Here is a 21,688-nt window from a genome sequence, read left to right as displayed (position 1 = left end):
AAGGGATTCTTGTTAGGATTAAAATTAAAATATGAATACCAATGGAGATTTTAACAAAATAGTCCCTTAAATTTTGGGGTATGACTAATATCATCATTCAAAGTATACTATTATACATATTTAGTCCTTAAAATTTAACGAACAAATAGTTTTGGTCTCCGTTAACTAACAATTCCAACCGTACCAAATTAGTTGCAACAACAATAACATATTTGGTATAATTTCACAAATAAAATTATACAACTTTATTTTTATTTTGTGATTATTACACGAACGATATTGTTTTGATTGATGAGACACAAGAAAAAGTTAATAATAGGTTGGAGGTTTGGACACAAACTCTGGAGTTCAAAGGGTTCAGATTGAGCAGGACCAAAATGGATTATCTGGAGTGCAAATTCAGTGTTACGTTGGATGAAGCAGACAAAGAAGTGAGACTTGCCACACAGATTATTTCCAAGAGAAAAAGTTTTAAATATCTTGGGTTTGTAATCCAGGAAAATGGGGACATCGACGATTATGTCACACATCGCATTGGGACGGCTTGGATGAGATGGAGGCTAGCCTATGGAGTCTTGTGTGATAGATAGGTACTACTTAAACTTAAAGATAAGTTTTACAGAGTGGTGGTTAGACTGTCCTTGTTGTATCGGGTGGAGTGTGTGCCAATCAAGAATTCACATGTTCAGAATATGCATGGAGATGCGGATGTGTGGTTATACTAGGAGCGATAAGATTAGTAATGAGGTTATTCGGGAGAAGGTGGAAATGACCCCTGTGGCTGACAAGATGACGAAAGCGAGATTGAAATATTTTGGGCATGTGAAGAGAAGGTACACTGACACTCTAGTGAGGAGGTGCGAGAGCCTGATTGTAGAGGGTACGAGGAGGGGTAGAGGTAGGCCGAAAAAGTATTGAGAAAATGTGATTAGACAGAATATGACGTAACTTCATATTACCGAGGGCATGACCCTAGAGAGGAAGAAGTGAAGGTTGCATATTAGGGTAAGAGACTAATAAGGGTAGAGTGTTGTCTTCCTTTGTTATCTACCATCGTATATTGTGTACTGTGTTCCAATTATCACATTCCTTGTTGGTAGTGTTCCTTTCTTGCAGGCGTTACATTACTTTTTATATTTTACTGTTTTTCTTCACTGTTTTCTTTCTCTTTTACTTGAGTTTGATGCACTTGAGCGGAGCGTCTTTCGAAAACAACCTCTTTATGATGAAAAGTCCCATTTATACAACAATCGATTTGGTGTGATTCTTATCTTTACCTTATTATTTTCTTCTCATTTTGTTTATATTTATTATTTAATAATTTTATTATATCATTCACTTTGCTTTTTCATAATAGCTCTACACCATATCCTATTTACTGGTAGGTTTACCATTCAAATTCTTGAAGCGTGACATTGTGTAACAACGGAGAATGATACAATCTATCCAAGCATTGTATTCATTAAAAGAATGCAATACCATACAATACAACATAACAGTACAATACAAGAAATTACATAGTGTTAACTAATAATTTTCATTCATATATTACATTCTCAACATTACATATTATTAATTTCTACATTACTTAACATAATTTTTAAACCAAAGGAAAAATATTCCGAGCTCCCATGCAAACCAATTCTTTATTGAACGGTAATCCGATGATGGTATCTAATTCACGCGTTTTTTCTTCCTCTTTCTTCCGCATGTCCAAATATTTACAAGTTAAAATAAAATCAGTGAATGAAAAATAAGTATAAATAGTTAATTGAAGTAACAAACTTAAAACCGAGAACTCTTCTCCATTCTCTCCCCCCATTTTTCTTCTTCATTTTTGGTTCTTACTTCCATTGAATCTCCTCCTTTTTTTCCTTTTCCCTTTCCCCCGTCAATACCTCAGGGGAAAGAGAAAACGAAAACAAAGTAATAAGAAAAGCAAAAAAAGAAAAAACTAAACAAAATAATATCTATATACATAATCATTTCTGCATTGTTATGGCTATAGAGCATGATACAATATTTCTCGATTCATTGAATTCTCCAGCAACATCTTCATCAGCTTCGCTTGATCTGGACCATCCATTCGAATCAACGCCTTCTTCTTCTTCTCCATCTCAACCGTTATCTCCTTCTTTAACCAAACTCAACGCTCGTGCAGCTGCATTTATTCCACGAAGTTCGTCTTCTCCATCATTATCATCCGCCATGTTGGCTAAATCCTCTTCCTCGCCTTCATTGGCGTCAATGTCTCGTTCTCCATCCTCCCGGACAGATTCAATGAATCGGCCTGGGAGTAGGATCGGGCCAGGACCAAGGCCCGTTAATGGACAGACAGTGGTGCATGTGATTGCAACACCGTCTTCTACTTTTCATCAGATTACTACACATGTTCCTGTACAGAATTATATTTATGCATCTCAATTGCCTGGGCAATATCCGTATGGTGGCGGCATTGGAAGGGGATTTGTTGATCATGGCGGTTTGCCAGCGGTGGTGGTTATTGGTGCCGATTCCGAACGGTTAAGTGATGAAGCTTGTCAAAAAATTATTAATCAGGCAAGCATAAATCTCTATGTAGATGTATATCAATTGTGTTTCTTTATGATTAATTTGTTTCCTTGTTTTATAATACTAATGGTCTGTTCGGTGGGCGTTTGGACATAAAAACTATGAAATTTGGGGGAAATGGTATTGGAAATTGGATACGTGTTTTTTTGAGTGATTTGAAATGAACACTTTTTTGGAGGTTTTTGAACTCCGCAAAATTGTAACAATTCTATATCCAAATAGTTTTTTGGAAACAACAACAACAATATATCATGTATAATCCACAAGTGGAGTCTAGGGAGAGCTGTCTTGTGAAGGTAGAGAGTGTTTTCGATAGAAAAAAATGGTTAAAGCTCATACTAACAAATATGTAGTTAAAGAATAATCCATTTAAAGTAATGTTCCAAATAGAAAAACTTCAATTTTTTTCTTTGTTACATTTTCTGCAGGTGGAATTCTATTTTAGTGATATAAATTTGGCAACAACTGATCATTTAATAAGGATTATGTTCAAGGATCCAGAAGGATTTGGTAAGATTTCCAGAGTAATATAATCTTGTTTTCATTGATATTTCAAAGTTCAAATTTTCTGATGAATCTTTTGGTTTCTTATTTTTTTTCATTTTTTTTATGCTATAGTACCCATGTCTGTGGTTGCATCATTCAAGAAGATTAAAGCTCTTACGAGTAGTCATGCCCACGTTGCGAAAATTCTGCAGTGCTCAACAATGCTTGTGAGTTTCTCTTCTTCACCTCCTCATTTCCCCCCTCCCATCTATCATTCACATCAGGGGCAGAGCTAGAGGGGAGAAAGGGGTTCATCTAATTTCTTTGTAGTTTTAGTCATTTTACTTACTTATGTAATTGAATTCTCTGCTTCTAGGTGGTTAGTGAAGATGGAAGAAAGGTTAGACGCCAATTTCCTCTGTCTGAAAAGGACTTGGAAGAGCTGCAAGTAAGTTCATTTTTCTATGGAGAGTTTTCACTTTCCATCTTGAGCAGTACAGTCATGATGTATTTGTCAATATTCTCATTCAGAGCCAGGAATTTGAACAAGGGGATTCAAAAGATCTTAACTTGCCTCCTAAAGAAATTTTGAACTACTTCCCTTATGTAAAGACTCAAGGGGATTCGAAAGTTTATATATATATACGGAAAATTTTTACCTTTTCCCTATTTCCTCAGCATAATTCAATTGAACCGCCTTCCTTGACTATGGCTCTGCAAGGATAGCCACTGTTCTCATTGTCTTTCCGTTTTCTGGCTGTCACTTTTAACATTTTGATTCTGCCTCTTTTAGTCACGCATAGTGGTTGCTGAGAATTTACCTGATGATCACTGCCACCAGAACCTCATGAAGATTTTCTCAGCTGTTGGAAGGTATAAATAAGATGGTTTAAGGAAGTTTGGTTTTAGAAACAAATCAACAGTTTTCGTAAGACTGATCATTGCTTAATTGATTCCGTCAGTGTAAGAATGATTCGGACATGCCAACCACAGTCAAATGGTGGGGTTTCTGCAGCATCTAGAACCGGAAAGTCAGATAGCACACTGTATAGTAACAAGGTGCACATCGAACATTTGATTTATGAAATGACGAATCTCCAAGTTGGAGTTGTAAATATAACTTGTGTACATCTTGATAATGCACACACTGCTAGCTGCAAAACAAGGAACCAAAATAGGGCAAAATTGCTAAGTGCTACTCCCTCCGTTTCAATGTATTTGTCCTACTTTCCTTTTTAGTTCGTTTCAGATTGAATGTCTGTTACATTTTTTGACAACTCTTTAATTTCAACTTTCCATGTGATATTTTTAAGACCACAAAATTAAAGGACATTTTGGTACATTCTACATATCTTTAGTTTAAGGTCACAAAATTCAGAAGTCTTTTTTACTTTCTTAAACTTCATATCAAGTCAAAATCAGACAATTAAATTGAAACGGAGGGAGTACAATTTTTTGGAAGGACGGTGGTAGAATGGAGTAGCTTTTCATTGTCTATCTTAATCTTTGGAGTTTGGAGTACCATTTTTCATTTCTAGAATCTGAATTGAAATACCTAAATGCAGTTGCATGCATTTGTGGAATACGAAAGTATTGAATTGGCTGAGAAGGCGGTAAGTAAATTAAAGCTTGTTCAATATGATACCCGGGCTCACCTCTCTGTTCCAACCCTTTAACCTTTTGCAATCTTATTTCGTAGGTTATGGAGCTAAATGATGAGGATAACTGGCGAAATGGTCTGAAAGTCCGTATACTGAACAGATGCACGGTATGTATTGGGCATATACTAACCTGATAGTTAATGTACAGCTGCATCCTTTTTATGACTGAAATATTTGTTTGGGGCCAAACTTTAGGACCAACTGCAGCCTTTGAAACTCGGGGATTATGGGCCCACAGCTCTACCCTTCTCCACTTAAATATCAGACTTAGTTCGCAAGGTGTAAGGGCCCTCGAACCTGTGACCTAAGTCTCAAGTCCCTCAACCTTTGAACTAAACCATGGGGGCAATTTAAACTGCATCCTAAAAGCAGGATGGTTTTCGACTAGCCTTTTAGTGAAATACAGATGTCATATAGATTATGCAAGTTCAACTATAAGACTTTTAAGGTCCAAATAAATGTGAGTCCTCTCATGTAGGTATATAAATTGATTTCTGTATAGATGCATGTAAGACAACTGTGTGTTGAACTTCTTAACTGTTGAGAAGGTAGAGCTTCTGGTTCCACTTATAGGACGACTCGGATAAGCCATTTTTAGTCTTGAATTCTTTTCTATTAAGCATTTATAGATTTCGGTTGAACTCACAGGGAAAATCTGGTCAAACTCGAGGGAAGAAAGTTGGTTACGAGGGTGAGCTAAACTTCAAGGAAGATGATACTTCATCAGAGGCCAGCGAGAAACATAGTGACGACCTGTGGCACCACTTTGATACTCACCTGAATGACCTTGCAGTAAGTGTTGTTATCTTTCAAAAATAAATATGTAATGTAGTGAATGATTCTGAGTTTATTTGATGGTGTTTTAAATGGAAGGAGGAGCATGGCATCGATGGGCAGAGGAAAGGGCTCAGTCGCAGTTGGGTTAAGGGAGTTGGTCAGGGACGTGGATGTCCTCAGTTTCATCAAACCAATCGTGGAGGTCATTTAGGGACTCCCCCGTCAAGTATGAGACGTGCCTACAGTGTGGGGAGTGCACTGTCAAGCATCAATCGTTTTAGTCTAGCAGGGCAACCCTCGATTCTTTCTGATCAGTCAGCACCAGTTAAGCAAGCTTCTGTGCCTCGCATGCCAGATGGCACCAGGGGCTTCTCCATGGGTCGAGGTAAACCAGTTGCTATTAAAACAGCATAATGAGTGTATGTGGTCTCGGGTGGCTACTGTGTGAGCATTTCCAAATGGAGAAGTGGGAATGTGCTCTTTTTTTGCAGTATCGATGGCAGGGTCTTAGAGACACTGTCAATCCAGTTGGAGCTGGTATAGTTGAAACGGCGGATTGAGTCTCAACTTGTTTTCCTGTTTATGTTTGTTAAAGCAGAGATATTGCAGGAAAGCTGTGCTTTTTGTTATGTTTCTTCACTAGGTTTCCGTCGTGTTTATGAAGCAAAACCTGAGGGATTAAAGTTATGTTATACAAATGTAGCAAAGAATCTTCCTCTTACCTCTCCCCTCTAGCTTCATCTTAGTTTTTGTGTATACTAACAGAAATTGAATATATTATCAATAGTTCTATCCTATGTAAATGTATGTAAGTACATTTAGCATTATTATCCACAATCCAGTAAGTTATTTTCACTTCATTAGCCTCTTGATTCATCAATTGATTAGATCAAAGTATAAAGGGTTGCTTGAAGTCTGAGATCAGTCCAAGACTAAGGCCGATAGCTGCCATGGACTACTAGGGAGCTCAAAAACTTGGACAAAACTGTTAGAGTGGGTTAGAGTCCCACAACTAGTGGTCCACTTATATGAGCTTGGGCATCTCCCTTAATGAACTAGCTTTTGGGATTGAGTTAGGCCCAAACGTAATATATTTACATGGTATCCTGGACATGAACGAGGGTGTTAGAGTGGGTTAGAGTCGCACATTAGTTTGGGGAATGGATATGTGGTCTCCTTTTATGGACTTGGACAATCCTCCCTCATGAGCTAACCTTGGGGGTAAGTTAGACCCAAATGTCATATCTTTACACCAAGATTAAATACATCATAACACTTGTCTAGCTGTAAATTATATTTGCAAGTTAATATTTTGTACATGAGCTATGTTGCTTAAGATACAGAAGCTTACTGCTTACATACATTTATCCTAGTTCCTTAGAGTAGTACTCGGTCTATAGTTTAAGACAGAGGCGGATCTAGGATTTTGAATCTCTGGGTGCCACATTATTTTGAACAGTAACCTATGGCAAAATTTCCAACATATAGTAAGAAAATACTTAATATTTATTAGCAAATTTGCATATAGAATTTAGACTTGTTTTGTTGGTTTAGTTAAGATTTTACTTATAAGAGATCTAGGGTTCTAATCTACTGAGTCACAATTCTTTTTATAATAAATTCGCTAACGATGTCTTGCATGGTAAAAAGAAATTTTAAGAAAATATAACCCACAACAAGGCTCAAACTTTCATCCTTACGGTAGTGAACCTGAATTTTAACCACTAGTACCACAAGACTCATTATTTCTAAAGGTGTCACGTTTAATATTTATACTTTCCTTATAAATTTACATACAAAAATACATGTATATACAGATTTTCAACCGAGACCACGGGGTGGCTTGGCACCCCCTCGGATGCACATAGATCCGCCCCTGGTTTAAGATTCCGTTCCTACTAGCCTAATCGAGATGCCACAGTCACAACAAAAAAAGCAAGTCATTTTTTTATGGTGACCGATGGGTAACCCGAATTCATAGCATATATACTGCAGCCTTGCCATCAACCACCTCTTTAGGGGGAAGTTAAGTTTCTGAATGAGATTTCCGAGTATTGAGTGCAGAAAGACAAATAACATTGTTGAAATAAGTGTTCTTACAGTATATGAATACTTTTTAAGAATTGACGAGTCGCGCCATCACCAATTTGAGAACATTAGGAGCATCAACAGTTACTGCCACTTTAACTGAGTGTTTTTCAGACCATTCAGTGACTTCAACAAACCTTGTAAATCCAATGGCAGATGAAATATGTAAGTTACAGGGAAATATAGAAAACACTTAAAAACACACATTTTGTTTCATCTACTAAATAGTAAATAACATGTAAAAACAGAGGAAAAAAAGAGGGAAAAAAATTAGGTATTATGAACCAAATACCTTTTCTGTTTGTTATAAAAGATTTGTGAGATCCCTTGTGATGCCAACAGTCTGATCGCGAACGACACCTTCTGAATAGGTGACGAGTGATGGATTAACAGCAGAAAGTAAGGCAGTTGGATCATGAAGGAAAACACCTACATATAGCCCCATTTCCAGTAACATCAAGACAATGAGTAGGCACCAATGAGAAATATGGAAACAACTAACGTTGCACGTGACAGACCTCTCTTGTTGTATGCATTATGGTGATAATCGAAATAGACATCCAAAAGCTTGCTGAGGTACTTGGCAAACTTTCCATTTGACTTTGCCAATTTTCCACGATCAGAATCTACCAAGAGTAGATAGACGTTATTTAATGAAGTTAACTAAAACAGGCCCCTAGGAGCTCAACTTCTACCTTTTAATACAGAAAGGAGGAATATAAAAATAGAAGCACAGTAAGGTTCAGGCTTAATCAAGCAAAGAAGTGTAAACAGAGCTGAATATAACGGAAAATAACGACCGCACAAAGCAAATGAAGTAACAGGTAACAGTAAAAATTGGAGAATAAGATACTTATTGGATTATTGCCCTGATCCTCTACCGCCATATTTTTTTATCTAGGATGATGTCCTCGGTAAGTTGAAGATGATTCATGTCCTGCCTAATTACCTCCCTCCGATTTCTCTTTGGTCTATACCTCTACCTCTGCTAAAACCTGCTACAGCCAAACTCTCACACCTCTCACACCTCTTTACTGGTGCCTCCGCGTACCTCCTCTTCACTACTCTCTTAGACTTTGTTTCTATTAATCATATTCTATTTTAAATAACAACAGACACAGTGGCTTGAAATGCAACTTAAAGGAACAAAGAAAATATTACCAGTAAGGACAACTTGATGTGTAATATTTAATCCAACAGCAAGAACATCAGCACCACTTGTAAATACAGTATCAGCAGCAAGAATAAAATTACTGGTATGAGGAAAAAAAATTCAAAAAGTAATTACTCCGAAAAACTGAAGCACACATATGGACGTATCGATTGGCAACTTACATTGGCCTCAGCTGCTGGATTCACATTTCCATTTACAGCAAAAGCACCACTAAGAACAACAATTTGACCAATGTTTTTAGAAAAATCAGGATCCAACTGAATAGCCTGTTCGTATACAAAATATGATAGAACATTATCTTTAGAGATAATGGTCAAAAATACACACCTGAAGTATCATTTTTTTGCGAGTTTCATACCTGAACTATCAGGGATTTGCATTTCCTACCTGAACTATCACCAACTATTTATCAAAACACACCTCAAAGCTGACTAGACTAGCTGTTTGAAAACAATCGCCAAAAGGTGTGTGATAACTTAATTTGTTCATAAGTTTTCGTCCACATGGCAGTCAACTCATTAATTTCGAGACATAGTTCAGGTAGGAAACTCGCAAAAAAGTAATACTTCAAGTGTGTTATTGACCAATATCTCTTATTATTTATAAGTTTGATATATAAAATTCAGTTGGGAAACATGATACTTACAAGTGCTATATTAGTCAGGGGGCCTAAGGCCACAACAGTGACCTTTCCAGGGTAAATACTGGCTTGGTGAATGAGAAACTCAGCTGCAGTCTGTTCAATAGTCTTTCCTTTGGGTGGAGAAATGTTTTGGTTCCCGAGTCCATCTGTGCCATGAACATATCCGCTACTTTGAAGTTTCGCGCCTTCCTTTACATGAAATTAAACAAAGTCCCCGCAATGTGAGGGGGAAAAGTTCTAAGCTAGCTCTGAATTTGCTGAATGAACAAAGTGCATAATTAGAAATTCTGTCGAAGTTGGAAGAAGGAATTGCTCGTAAATTACTCAAAAATTCTATAAACAATCACGATTACGAAGACCAAATTTGTCTGTTCATTTTTTTCAGTAAATCTTATAGTCTCTTCTCCGTTTCATTCCTTTTCTAGCAACTCTTTAATTTGAACTTTCCACGTGACATGTTTAAGTCAACAAGATTGAAAGACATTTTGGTACATTCTATGTATTTTTAGTTTAAGATCACAAGATTCAAAAGTCATATTTACTTTCTTAAACTCCGTGTCCATTCAAAACCAGACAAACAAATATATCAGAATCTTCTGACATCTAGCTTTAGAAGGTAAGCAACAAGCGCAGTAGCCTGAACATAACTGTAGCATTCTGTCTGATTAAGCACATGAATTAGAAAATACGTCTAGCACAGGAAAGAAACTCGTAGTTTGATTAATTTCTACAAGAAGCAACATGTGTTGTTCGTATACAATAACAATGAGAATTCCATCTGAGAATGCCTCATGAAAATTGGAAAGTTCATACATCATTTGACAGCAAAATAAGTCGAGATGAGCAGTAAGACAGAGAACTGAACAAGGATTTAAGCAGTAGTACATACGGTGATTGTAACGTGTGAGCCTTCAGCCACTGGTATATCTGTCCTCCCAGCTATCTCCAACTGAATCATCAAGACCCAAAATCAAATTCCATGCTTATGGCAAAAGAATTAAATGATATGTTCCATTTTATACGTCACTCTTTCCTTTTTAGTTTGTTCTAAAAAGAATGACACATTTCTATATCTAGAAACTGAACTTTCCATGTTACCATGAGAGACATGCTCTTATAGCCAAAAAAATGTTTTAAGACTACAAGTTCTAGGGGTACTTTTAGTTATTAAGTATGTGTGAAAAGTCTTTCTTCCTCCGTGCGTTCTTAAACTCTGTGTCCAATCAATCATCGCTTTATAGAATGAATAATTCTGATTGAGAGAAAAACTTACTCCAAGAACTTGTAAATTATAGTTGAAAAATATATAAATTGAACAAAAATGAATGAATAAAAGGCTGAGGCGCGGATATCTCGCTTTCTTCAAGGAAAGTCAAGGGTACTAAATGCTAATAGTCTTAGTACTTAGCTCTAAGAAAGGTAGGAACTTTACCAGATGTAAGGCATTTCTGGTGGACAGAGTTGTGTGGACGTTACCAAATATTGTTCTGAGCCCAATTACTTCAATTTCAGGAGATTGAAGTGCCACGAAAATCGCGATTGCATCATCTGAACATGATCATAATTCATAACAGCTCAATCAGCTCAACAGTTGAATTGGTAATGACAAAGGGGCAGCCCGGTGCACTAAGGCTCCCGCTATGCGCAGGGTCCGGGGAAGGGCCTGACCACAAGGGTCTATTGTACGCAGCCTTACCTTGCATTTCTGCCAGAGGCTGTTTCCAAGGCTTGAACCCGTAACCTCCTGGTCACATGGCAACAACTTTACCAGTTACTCCAAGAAAAGACAAACAAATGAAATCTTGAAATGCTCAATTCAGCTCAAACTCTACTTACTATGCAGAAACAAAAACAGAAAAAGAAAAGAACTCACAAATGAATATGCGTAATTTCCATTTAATCTGAGTAACAACAACATACCTAGTGTAATCCCACTAGTGAGGTCTGGGAGGTAGAGTCTACGCAGACCTTACCCGGTTATCCTTACCTCGTAGAGATGGAGATGTTGCTTTCAATATACCATCGGCTTAAACTAAAGCATTTCCATGTAGTTGAAAAAGGGAATACAGAAACAAGAGCAGTAACCACAACTAAATATGCGAAATGAGAGCAGTACACAACATACAAATGAAAGAACAGTAATAACAACAAAACAATGTGATAATCAAAACACAAAGCAGTAACCATAACTAAATATGTGAAATAGCAGTATACAACATACAAATGAAAGAACAGTAATAACAACAAAACAATGTCATATATAATGAAGCACAGAGCAGTAACCATTACAAAATATGTGAAATGAGAGCAATACACAACATATAAATGAAAGAACAGTAATAACAACAAAACAATATGATATATAATGAAGGACAGAGCAGTAACCATAACAAAATATGTGAAATGAGAGCAGTACACAATATACAAATGAAAGAACCGTAATGACAACAAAACAATGTGATAAGTGAAGCACAAAAAACACAGGTGATAATCAAAATCGGAGAACAGAAAACTATGAGAATAGTTAATCTGAGTAACAAATAGTACATAAAAGTTGATGAAGTGAGATTGTTGTTGATAATTCTAAATAATGGAAAAGAAAAATTACCAATTCCAGGGTCAGTATCAATGATGATTTTCTTGATTTCTGCTGCCATTTTCTTGATTATTCAAATATGGGAAAGTTAATAGTCTTTTAAATTGTGTATACACTATACAATTATTGTCAAGTTGACTCTATAATGATTGTATTAGAAAACTAAGGCTGTTGGAAACAGTTGGAATATTAGGATTGAAAATTGTCACGATATTTTTTCATTTAAAAAAAAGAGAGGAGAAAATGATCTTTGATTTGAAAATTAATGTTGGTTTTTTGTTGTTGAAAAATAATCTATATGTTATAAAATAAACTAGTTTAGCAAAATAAGAAGAGAGAATAAGAGAAAGAGAGAATGGAGAAGATCAGAGAATTCCGTGTATTCTTTCATTGAAAAATATGGCCATTTTATAGCCAGAGAAGAGAAAAAGTAGTGGGCAACTTGCCCCTTTTTAAGTGAGTCCCATAAAGTGGAACATTCACTTTCATAACACTCCCCCTTGGATGTCCACATGTAATGTGTCTCATTAAAAATTCTACAAGAAATAATATACATAGTTCTCCCAAACACCCATAGATATTGTGTCTCGTTAAAACCTTACTAGGAAAAACCCAATGAAAAAAAGCCTAGTGAAGGAAAAAGAGTACACACTTATGGTAATACGCCTTGAGTGTTGCCTCATTAAAAACCTTACCAGGAAAACCCAGTGGAATAAAACCTTGGTTAAGGGAAAAAGAGTACAACGCGTATTTTACTCCCCCTGATGAAAACTTCATTTGATATTTTGGAGATGACGCATTCCAATCTTATATCTTAGCTTCTCAAAAGTTGATGTTGGTAATGCCTTTATGAATAAATCTGCAAGATTATCACCCAAACGAACTTGTTGTACATCAATATCAACATTCTTCTAAAGATCATGTATGAAGAATAATTTTGGTAAAATATGTTTCGTTCTGTCTCCTTTTATGAAGCCACCTTTCAATTGAGTTATGCACGCGACATTGTCATCGAATATAACTGTGGGTACTTTGACATCATTTTTCAGGCCGCATCTTTTTTTGATACGCTGTTTCATCGATCTCAACCACACACATTCTCTATTTGCTTCATGAATTGCTATTATTTCAGCATGATTTGAATAAATAACAATAATAGACTGCTTTGTAGATCGTCATGATATAATAGTTCCTCCGTATGTAAATAGATAGCCTGTTTGAGATCAAGCTTTATGTGGTCTTGATAAATAACATGCATCTGCATAACCAATAAGGTCTGCACAACCTTTGTTAGTATAAAACAAACCCATATCAATGGTACCCTTTAGGTATCGCAAAATATATTTGATACCCTTCCAATGTCTTCGCGTTGGGGATGAACTATACATTGCCAGCAAATTAACAGAAAATGTTATATCAGGCCTGATTGCGTTAGCAAGATACATAAGTGCACTAATAGCACTGAGATATGGTACTTTAGAACCAAGAAGTTCTTCATTCTCTTCTAGAGCTCGAAATGAATCTTTATCCACTTCTAGTGATCGAACAACCAGTGGAGTACTTAATGGATATGCTTTGTCCATATAAAATTATTTTAAGATTTTCTTAGTGTAGGCAGATTGATGGACAAAGACCCCGTCTGCTAAATGTTCAATTTGCAAACCCTGATAAAGCTTTGTCTTTCCAAGATCTTTCATCTCAAATTCTTTCTTTAGATATTTAATCGTCTTTTGGACCTCTTTAGGGGTTCTAATGAGATTTATGTCATCAACATAAACGGCTGAGTATAACAAACTTTGATTTCATTTTCTTGATAAAAAAACATGGACAAATGACATTATTTATATAACCTTCATTTATCAAGTACTCACTAAGATGATTATACCACACACGCCCTGATTATTTTAAACCATATAATGATCTTTGCAATTTGATTGAGTACATCTCCCGAGACTTAGTACATGCTTCAGGTAATTTTAATCCTTCTGGATTTTTATGTAAATTTCATTATCAAGTGAACTATAAAGGTAAGCTGTAACTACATCCATTAGATGTATTTTAAGATTTTTATGTACAGCTAAACTGATGAGATATCGAAAAGTTATTTCATCCATAACAGGTGAATATCTTTCTTCATAGTTGACCCCAGGTCTTTGAGAGAATTCTTGTGCAACAAAGGGTGCCTTGTATCTTACAATTTCATATCTCTCATTTCATTTTCGCACAAAACCCCATTTATAGCCAACTGGTTTTACACCTTTAGGAGTTTGGACTACATGTCCAAAAACCTCACATTTTGCAAGTGGGTCTAATTCTGATTGAATTTCCTTTTGTCATTCTGACCAATCACATTTACATCGACATTCTTCGACGGATTTAGGCTCAAGACTTTCACTATCTTGAATGAGGTTAAGTGTAATATTATATGCAAAAACATTATCAATCGTAGTTTTCAATCGATCTAAATTTATCTCATCACAGATAGAACTTACTGAAAGTTCTTCATTCACTGGAGTCTCGGGTTCACTGATTTCTTCAGAAATATCAATATTACTCAAATCTTGACCTTCTTTAGGAGGTTCTTTTATAGTATCATTTTTATTATTTCTCACGCTTCTCTTTCTAGGATTTTGATCCTTTAAACCCAATGGTCTACCACGCTTCAGGTGTGTTTGGGATTCAGAAGTTATGATTATAGTAGATGATCCTTTTGGGATGTCAATACAGATAGGCACATTCACTATAGGGATATGTAACTTAGTTATCCATTTCAAATCAGTAAATGCATCTCGCATTTGATTTGCTATTTTTTGTAAGTGAATGATCTTCTAGACCTTCTGCTCACATGTGCGGGTACGTGGATCAAAATGATATAGTGATGAAACTTTCCACGCAATTTCTCTTTCGAGTTTCTTTTTCTCTCCCCCTAATTGCGAAAAAGTTATTTTATCAAACCGACAATCTGCAAATCGAGCAGTAAATAAGTCTTTTGTCAATAATTCAAGCTAGCGAATTATGGAGGGTGAGTCAAACCCAACATATATGCCCAACCTTCATTGATGGTCCATTTTTGTATGTTGTAGTGGTGCTACAGGCACGTATACTGCACAATCAAAAATTCGTAGAGGGGCTATATTTGGCTTACGACCAAATACTAATTGTGACAGAGAGTATTTATTATAATTTATCGATCTGAGACGTACAAGTACTGCTGCATGTAAGATAGCATGACCCTAAACAGTAATCGGCAATTTTATTTTCATTAGTAGAGGTTTTTCTATCAATTGTAGGTGCTTAATAAATGACTTTGGAAGGCCATTTTGAGTATGAACATGAGCAACAAAATGTTTAATTTTTTCCCCAATTGATAAGAAATAATCATCAAAAGCTTGGAATGTAAATTTTCTAGCATTATCAAGGCGAATAGCTTTAATTAGATAATCTGGAAATTGCTCCCTTAATCTTATTATTTGTGCCAACAACTTCGCAAACGCTAGATTGCGATATGATAAGAGGTACACATGAGACCATCTAGATGATGCATCTATTAGGACCATAAAATATCTAAGCAATCCACTAGGTGGATGGATAGGTCTACATATATCTCCATGTATACGCTCTAAAAAATTAGGAGATTCGATGCCAACCTTCAAAGTTGATGGTTTGGCAATTAATTTATCTTGATAACAAGCAACACATGAAAATTCATCATAAATAAGAATTTTTAGGTTCTTTAAGGATGTCCAATTGATTTTTTAAGAATTCGTCTTATCATTATTAATCCAAGATGACATATTCAATTATGCCACTACACAAAGTTTACAATCAAATGTGCTTCAATTGCACTAATTTTTGCATAATATAGGCCAGAAGACAAAGTTGGTAATTTTTTCAAAATATATTTCTGGCATGAGACACTCTTGGTTATACCAAAGTATTCAATATTCATTTTATTTAATGTCTCAACATTATATTCATTTCTGCGGATATCTTTAAAACTTAACAAGTTTCTTGGAGATTTAGAAGAGAATAGTGCATCTTCTATAACAATCTTTGTCCCCTTAGGCAGAAATATAGTAGCTCTTCCGGAGCCTTCAATAATTTTTGAATTACCCAAAATTGTAGTAACATTTTCTTTTCTTCTAAGCAAGTAGGAAAAATATTTCAAGTCTTTAAAAATGGCATGAGTTGTTCCACTATCAATTACACAAATATCCTCGTGATTGATCATTGATCCAAACAAAAATTGAGGCATATCCATATTTTTCTTCAAAAAGAAATAAAGTAAATGTTATAATTAAAACACAACTTATTATACAAATTTTATTTATTTACATGAATTAGAAAATTACAAACATATTATTTAGTACATACAAATGAAAAAAAAATATTTAAATATTATCAGGGTTATCAATAGTCATAGTTCCTTCTGGAAAATTGAAGAAATCAATTATATCCAGATGCATAGGCTCAATATTATCTTCAGAGATAAAGTTTGTCTTTGATTATTTTTTGCCCTCTTTAAGGATGTCTGATATAGCTGAATCAGATATTTTGATGACTGGCAGGTCCGTGACCAGTGCCCCATACCTCCACATCTATGACATATACTTTCTAAATTTTTCTTTGGTATAGCTTCTTGCTTTTCACTCTTTTTTTGTATTTCTGATCATTTTTCAGTGTCAGACGAGAATCATGATTATAATTTTTTCTTCGACCACGACTGGCGCCATGACCTCTTTCTCGTTGGTTATAGTTTGTCTGATTCACTTCAGAGAGTGACAAAGAACCAACGGACCGACTATCATGATTTTTCATTAACAGATCGTTATGACGTTCAGCAATAAGAATGTGAGAAAGTAATTCAGAATATTTTTTAAAACCCTTTTCGCAATATTGCTATTGCAGGAGCATATTCGCGGGTGGAAATGTGGAGTATATGTTTTCAAGTTTTGTCTTGCTCAGTGATTTCTTCTCCGCATAAATTTAACTGTGCAATAATTCTAAACAAGGCAGAATTATATTCAGTTATATTTTTAAAATCCATTAATCTCATATTGAACCAATCATGACGTGCCTGTGGAAGGATGACCAACTTCAGGTGGTCATATCTTTCTTTTAGATTCTTCCGCAGTTTAAGGGGGTCTTTTAATGTGAGGTACTGTCATTTTAACCCTTCGTCAAGATGGTGGAGAAGAAATATCATGGCTTTGGCAAGATCTTGACTAGATGTCATATTGTCATCTTTGATGATGTTTGCTAGATCCATCGATTCTAGGTGTATTTCGGCATCTAGTGTCCATGATGAGTAGCATTTTCCAAATATATCAAGAGCAACAAATTCAAATTTAGAGATATTCGACATTTTAAGAAAATAAAATTCTTACCATTTTGTTACCTTTTTAAAATAACTCAAAGTGACGGAGGCTCATGCTGATAACGTGTTATAAAATAAACTAACTTAGCAAAATAAGAAGGAGAGAGTAAGAGAAAGAGAGAATGGAGAAGATCAGAGAATTCTGTGTATTCTTTCATTGAAAAATATGGCCATTTTATAGCCAGAGAAGAGAAAAAGTGATGGGCAACTTTCCCCCTTTTAAGTGGGTCTCACAAAGTGGAATATCCATTTTCACAACACTATAACATTTATTAATTTTACCAAAAAATTACTCCCTCCATACCATTTTATGCGTAGTGATTCGGAGTACGAAGTTCAAAGTACGTGTGAATTTATTGGACATAGGTTTTTTAAGTGTGAAATGTACTATATGCAAAGCAATCAACAAAGATTGTGATGGGGTGGGAAGTACCCTTCCACTTTTAACTAAAAGTTTTGAGTTCAAATCGTAAAAATGGAATCACATTTAATAGAGAGCGTTTTACTCTCAAAATAGGACTTTCCGTCTTTTCGGTCCAAATCCAAATATTTATTCACGCCCCAAAAAGAATATCCAACATTGTGTATTAAAAATAAAAAAGCAAAAGAAGGATGTCAGAACATATATAGGGAAAGGTGTAAAATTTGTTCATGTACTATTCGAAATTGAAGAACTTTGTTCTTCATAAAAAATTTCAACTAATATTATCTCACGCTTTTTTTCTCCAAAGAATTTGAACGTGTGAAATCCATCCATTTTATGTTGAAACTTTGTATGAGACAAGGACAAATATAAGAGGATTTGCTAACGAAAAGTTTATGAATAAACCAAAGTAATTAACAAACGTCAAAAGTGAGCAATTTCAAATAGTATATACTATATAGTCTAATTTGGATATTTTCCACATACAGAGCGTATATCTAGAATACGTCAAATATCATTTAAACATATGATTTGACGTTTCAAGTAACTTATCTAGGTGTATCTCTTGAAAATAAATTGTAATCAAGAGTCTTTCATATATAAAAAATAAATACGTCAAACGTACAAATATTGAAGAGATATTTCGTAGCAATGAATTTGCCTTTTTAGAGGCTGCAAAACCATTTAACAGCAATTAAATTAATTAATTTCATTGTGTCCTGCGGAGTCGCTAAAGTCTTTTGTGTCATTTATATAAAATCTTGGTTATAAATATCTATATTATATTATTGTAGCTAAATATAATATAACGACAATTATACTATTGCCACTAAATAATTGTCACAAAATTCTTTATTTGTTTTAGTGTGAACACTTACACTTGTACTCTTCTTTCCTCTGTTCCAATTTATGAGACATTTTTGCTTTTTGAAAGTCAATTTGATTAATATTTGAAATTAAATTAGATTAGATCAACTTGATATTTTAAAATTTAAATTTGAATATTTAAAAATTACACGAAAAATATTAAAAATTGTATTTTTTTTCATGTTAATGTAATGAAAAATATACTATAAAATACTGTTCAAAGCTTACATAATTTAAATCTAGAAAATGAGAAGTGTTTCATGAATTGAAAAATAAGTAGGTATATATCTTCAAAAATGCTCCAAGTACTTGTTGAAAAACTATAGATGACTTAATATTTATATAAAGTACTAACTAGTACATTAACTTATAGTTACTGTCATTATCACTCTTTTTATGGCAAAAGTGGATTAGGTAAACTAGAAAGTAAAATACAAGAAAATCAAACAAGAACTCCCATCATTTTACTCTTAGCAAGAAAATACAAACATTTTTCATATATCTAGTACTTAAACAGGATTTATCTAATTGATTTTTTATTAACTCAATTTTTCATCATAACCATTGTTTAGAAGAGATTGCCTGACTAATTTAAATTGTAACAAATTGTTTTTCTAAATTTTTCATCATAATCATTGTGTAGAAAAGATCGCCGATCATTGATTCAAAAGTGTAACATCATTGGGCTTTTGTTTATTTTTTGAATTCTTTCTTTTTTTCAGCACTTTCACCGACCCTAAAAAAATCAAGAAAAATGTGTATTTATAGACATACATCAAATACAAATATTTAAAACTCAATAATTCATGTTGAGTGTTAATTAAGCTATGAAAACTGCATACAATGTTGAGATATAACAAAGAAAGATAACAATTAGGAAATCTCCAAAATGAGTTAAACAAGGTTTTAGATTGTTGGTACACACGTAATCTTTCTTGCTTAAAAAAAAAGAAAATGTAATAATCCAAAATGTGTTGTTGACAAAAGAGGGGCTAAATGGCAATTTCACAAGGCAAATTGGATGAGGATACACCTAAGCTATACTAAGTCAATAAAAGAAAAAAAATCATGTTAATTCATTTTAAAATAAGAAAATAAATAATTTATCAAGAAGCAATACTATTCCATCGGAGAACAATACTGATTAAATTTCTTAAATAAATTTTGAAAAAAAAACTTATGAAAAAAGAAATCGAAGGATAAACTGATTTGTAGTCACAATCTTGATGAATAAATTTATTTATTTTTTATTTAGTGATTACCATATATTTTCTATATTTGAGAAAAAATGTTGCAAACAACCATGTTTTGTAGGTCACAAATCTATGTTGATTTTTAAATAATTACTTATACTTAAATTTTTAGTGATAATATATATATATTATCGATGCATATTAGTTAAAGATTATTTTAACGTTTATCCTTAAATATCTTCTAGAAAACTTGCATCACTTATCTTTAATGTCATGAGAAATGCCACAAAGAAACACTCCAAATCTATGTGCTTCTTAATTTAATGAAAATAAACATACGAGTTGGTTCGGATTTTTTACAAACCAAACCAAATCATTTGTGTCGGGTTATTAAATTTATAAACCAAATCAAACTAATAAAAGACGGATTTTTTGATATCAATTTTTCTCGGGTTTTTCGGGTTTTTTCGGGTTTTTCGGGTTTTTCATAGTATCTAATAAAAAGAGTGCTTCTTAAAAAGAGTTCTAGTACAAAATATCAACATATAAGATGGAGTCAGAACACTGTTTGAAGTTTTAACTTTATAAGATGAGATTTTTTTGTATATTATTTAGATGGGTTTCTCAAGTCCAAATCTAAATGTAAGAAAGAAAAAAAATTATGAAAAATTTTTAAAAAATATTTATAAATTACATTTTAATAAATATTTTTATGTATAACATAATTTAAAAGTAGTATATCTATAATCGGGTCGGTTTGGGTTCGGTTTGACTTATTTTAGTTAAAACCAAACCAACCCTATAATGGTCGGGTTTTTTTTTCAAACACCAAACCAAGTCAAACCAAATCACTAGTCGAGTTTTTTTTTGAGTTTGTCGGTTTGATGCGATTTATCGATTTTTTCTAAGCGTACAAAGAACAAGTCTAGTTTCAATTGTCACTTTCATGTACACATTTTTTTCTCTAGAATAAATTATAAACAAATACAAGAATAGGATATGATTGGGGGGGGGGGGGGGCAAGATATATGATCAAGTCAACGTAGAAATAAAGAAAGTAAAGAAGAGATATATATTAGTTTTGAGTTTTTAAGTAGCATACACCAACCGAGAAAATTTTATATTATCAAATCATTTTTGTCTATTATAAATTTACAATAAATAACTTATTTTATTTTCAAAATTACATATCTCATTAATATTCTTTGTGTGAATTGTTATTATAGAAAACATAAAATTAATACAACATAATATGAAAATTAGTTTCAAAAAGAATTTGACTTTATAGTGAAATGTTATTAGACACTACTTACACAACAACAAAAAGGACAGAAAAAACCGACCTTGGATATCAATTTTTGAAAATATATTTTCTAACAAAATCAATTTCTGGATATTGACTTTCTTAATGCCAATGGAAACTAGCCTCTGAAGGTCGAGTTTTGCTGATAAATTTTGCAAAAAAAAAAAAAAAATCGACGAAATCTTTTCAAAATCGATCTTTTAAGGTTGGTTATTTTAAAAATAAAATAAAATCAATCGTCTATAGATTCTGTTTTTTTTTTTTTTTTTTTACCAACCTTCAATTTGAGATCAATTTTTAGTTGGGTTTTTTCAGAAAAATTGACTTCCTTAACGTCTATGTTCTAAATTGATTTTAATTTTTAATATTTTTTTTATAATGACGAAGAATGACTGGTCCTAGAAAAATGCGACGGTATAGCTTAAACCCCGGATATTTTAGTAGAAGAAGAAAAATAAAACTTAGCCAAACTCCCACCAAACCCCTCATATATAACAAAAGTAGCTTAGCTAAAAGTCTTCAAATAAT

At 33.9% G+C, this 21,688-nt stretch overlaps 1 protein-coding gene and 1 pseudogene across 1 annotated transcript; one reads left to right on the top strand and one right to left on the bottom strand.

Annotated features, from left to right (window-relative positions):
• Nucleotides 1–1,820: 1,820 nt before the first annotated feature.
• On the top strand, nt 1,821–6,230 carry LOC129882634 (la-related protein 6B-like). Its single transcript, XM_055957014.1, has 10 exons — nt 1,821–2,559; nt 3,000–3,081; nt 3,190–3,284; nt 3,434–3,505; nt 3,851–3,930; nt 4,020–4,116; nt 4,623–4,670; nt 4,757–4,825; nt 5,367–5,510; nt 5,592–6,230. Exons 1-10 carry the CDS (start codon nt 1,999–2,001, stop codon nt 5,907–5,909), a joined length of 1,566 nt encoding a protein of 521 aa, XP_055812989.1. The 5' UTR covers nt 1,821–1,998; the 3' UTR covers nt 5,910–6,230.
• Nucleotides 6,231–7,257: 1,027 nt separating this feature from the next.
• On the bottom strand, nt 7,258–12,069 carry LOC129882640 (probable uridine nucleosidase 2; annotated as a pseudogene).
• Between the last annotated feature and the right edge of the window lie 9,619 nt (nt 12,070–21,688).

This window comes from Solanum dulcamara, chromosome 1 (assembly GCF_947179165.1).
Source record: "Solanum dulcamara chromosome 1, daSolDulc1.2, whole genome shotgun sequence".
Taxonomy (NCBI): Eukaryota; Viridiplantae; Streptophyta; class Magnoliopsida; order Solanales; family Solanaceae; genus Solanum; species Solanum dulcamara.
The sequence above is the reverse complement of the archived record's forward strand: the minus strand, read 5'-3'. Positions and strand labels throughout refer to the sequence as shown.

Excerpts from the sequence above, each read along its gene's own strand:
- LOC129882634 (XM_055957014.1), top strand. The coding sequence starts at position 1,999 with ATGGCTATAGAGCATGATACAATATTTCTCGATTCATTGAATTCTCCA. Across the intron at positions 3,506-3,850 it reads AGGACTTGGAAGAGCTGCAA|TCACGCATAGTGGTTGCTGA; the intron begins GTAAGTTCATTT and ends TGCCTCTTTTAG. Across the intron at positions 3,931-4,019 it reads ATTTTCTCAGCTGTTGGAAG|TGTAAGAATGATTCGGACAT; the intron begins GTATAAATAAGA and ends TGATTCCGTCAG.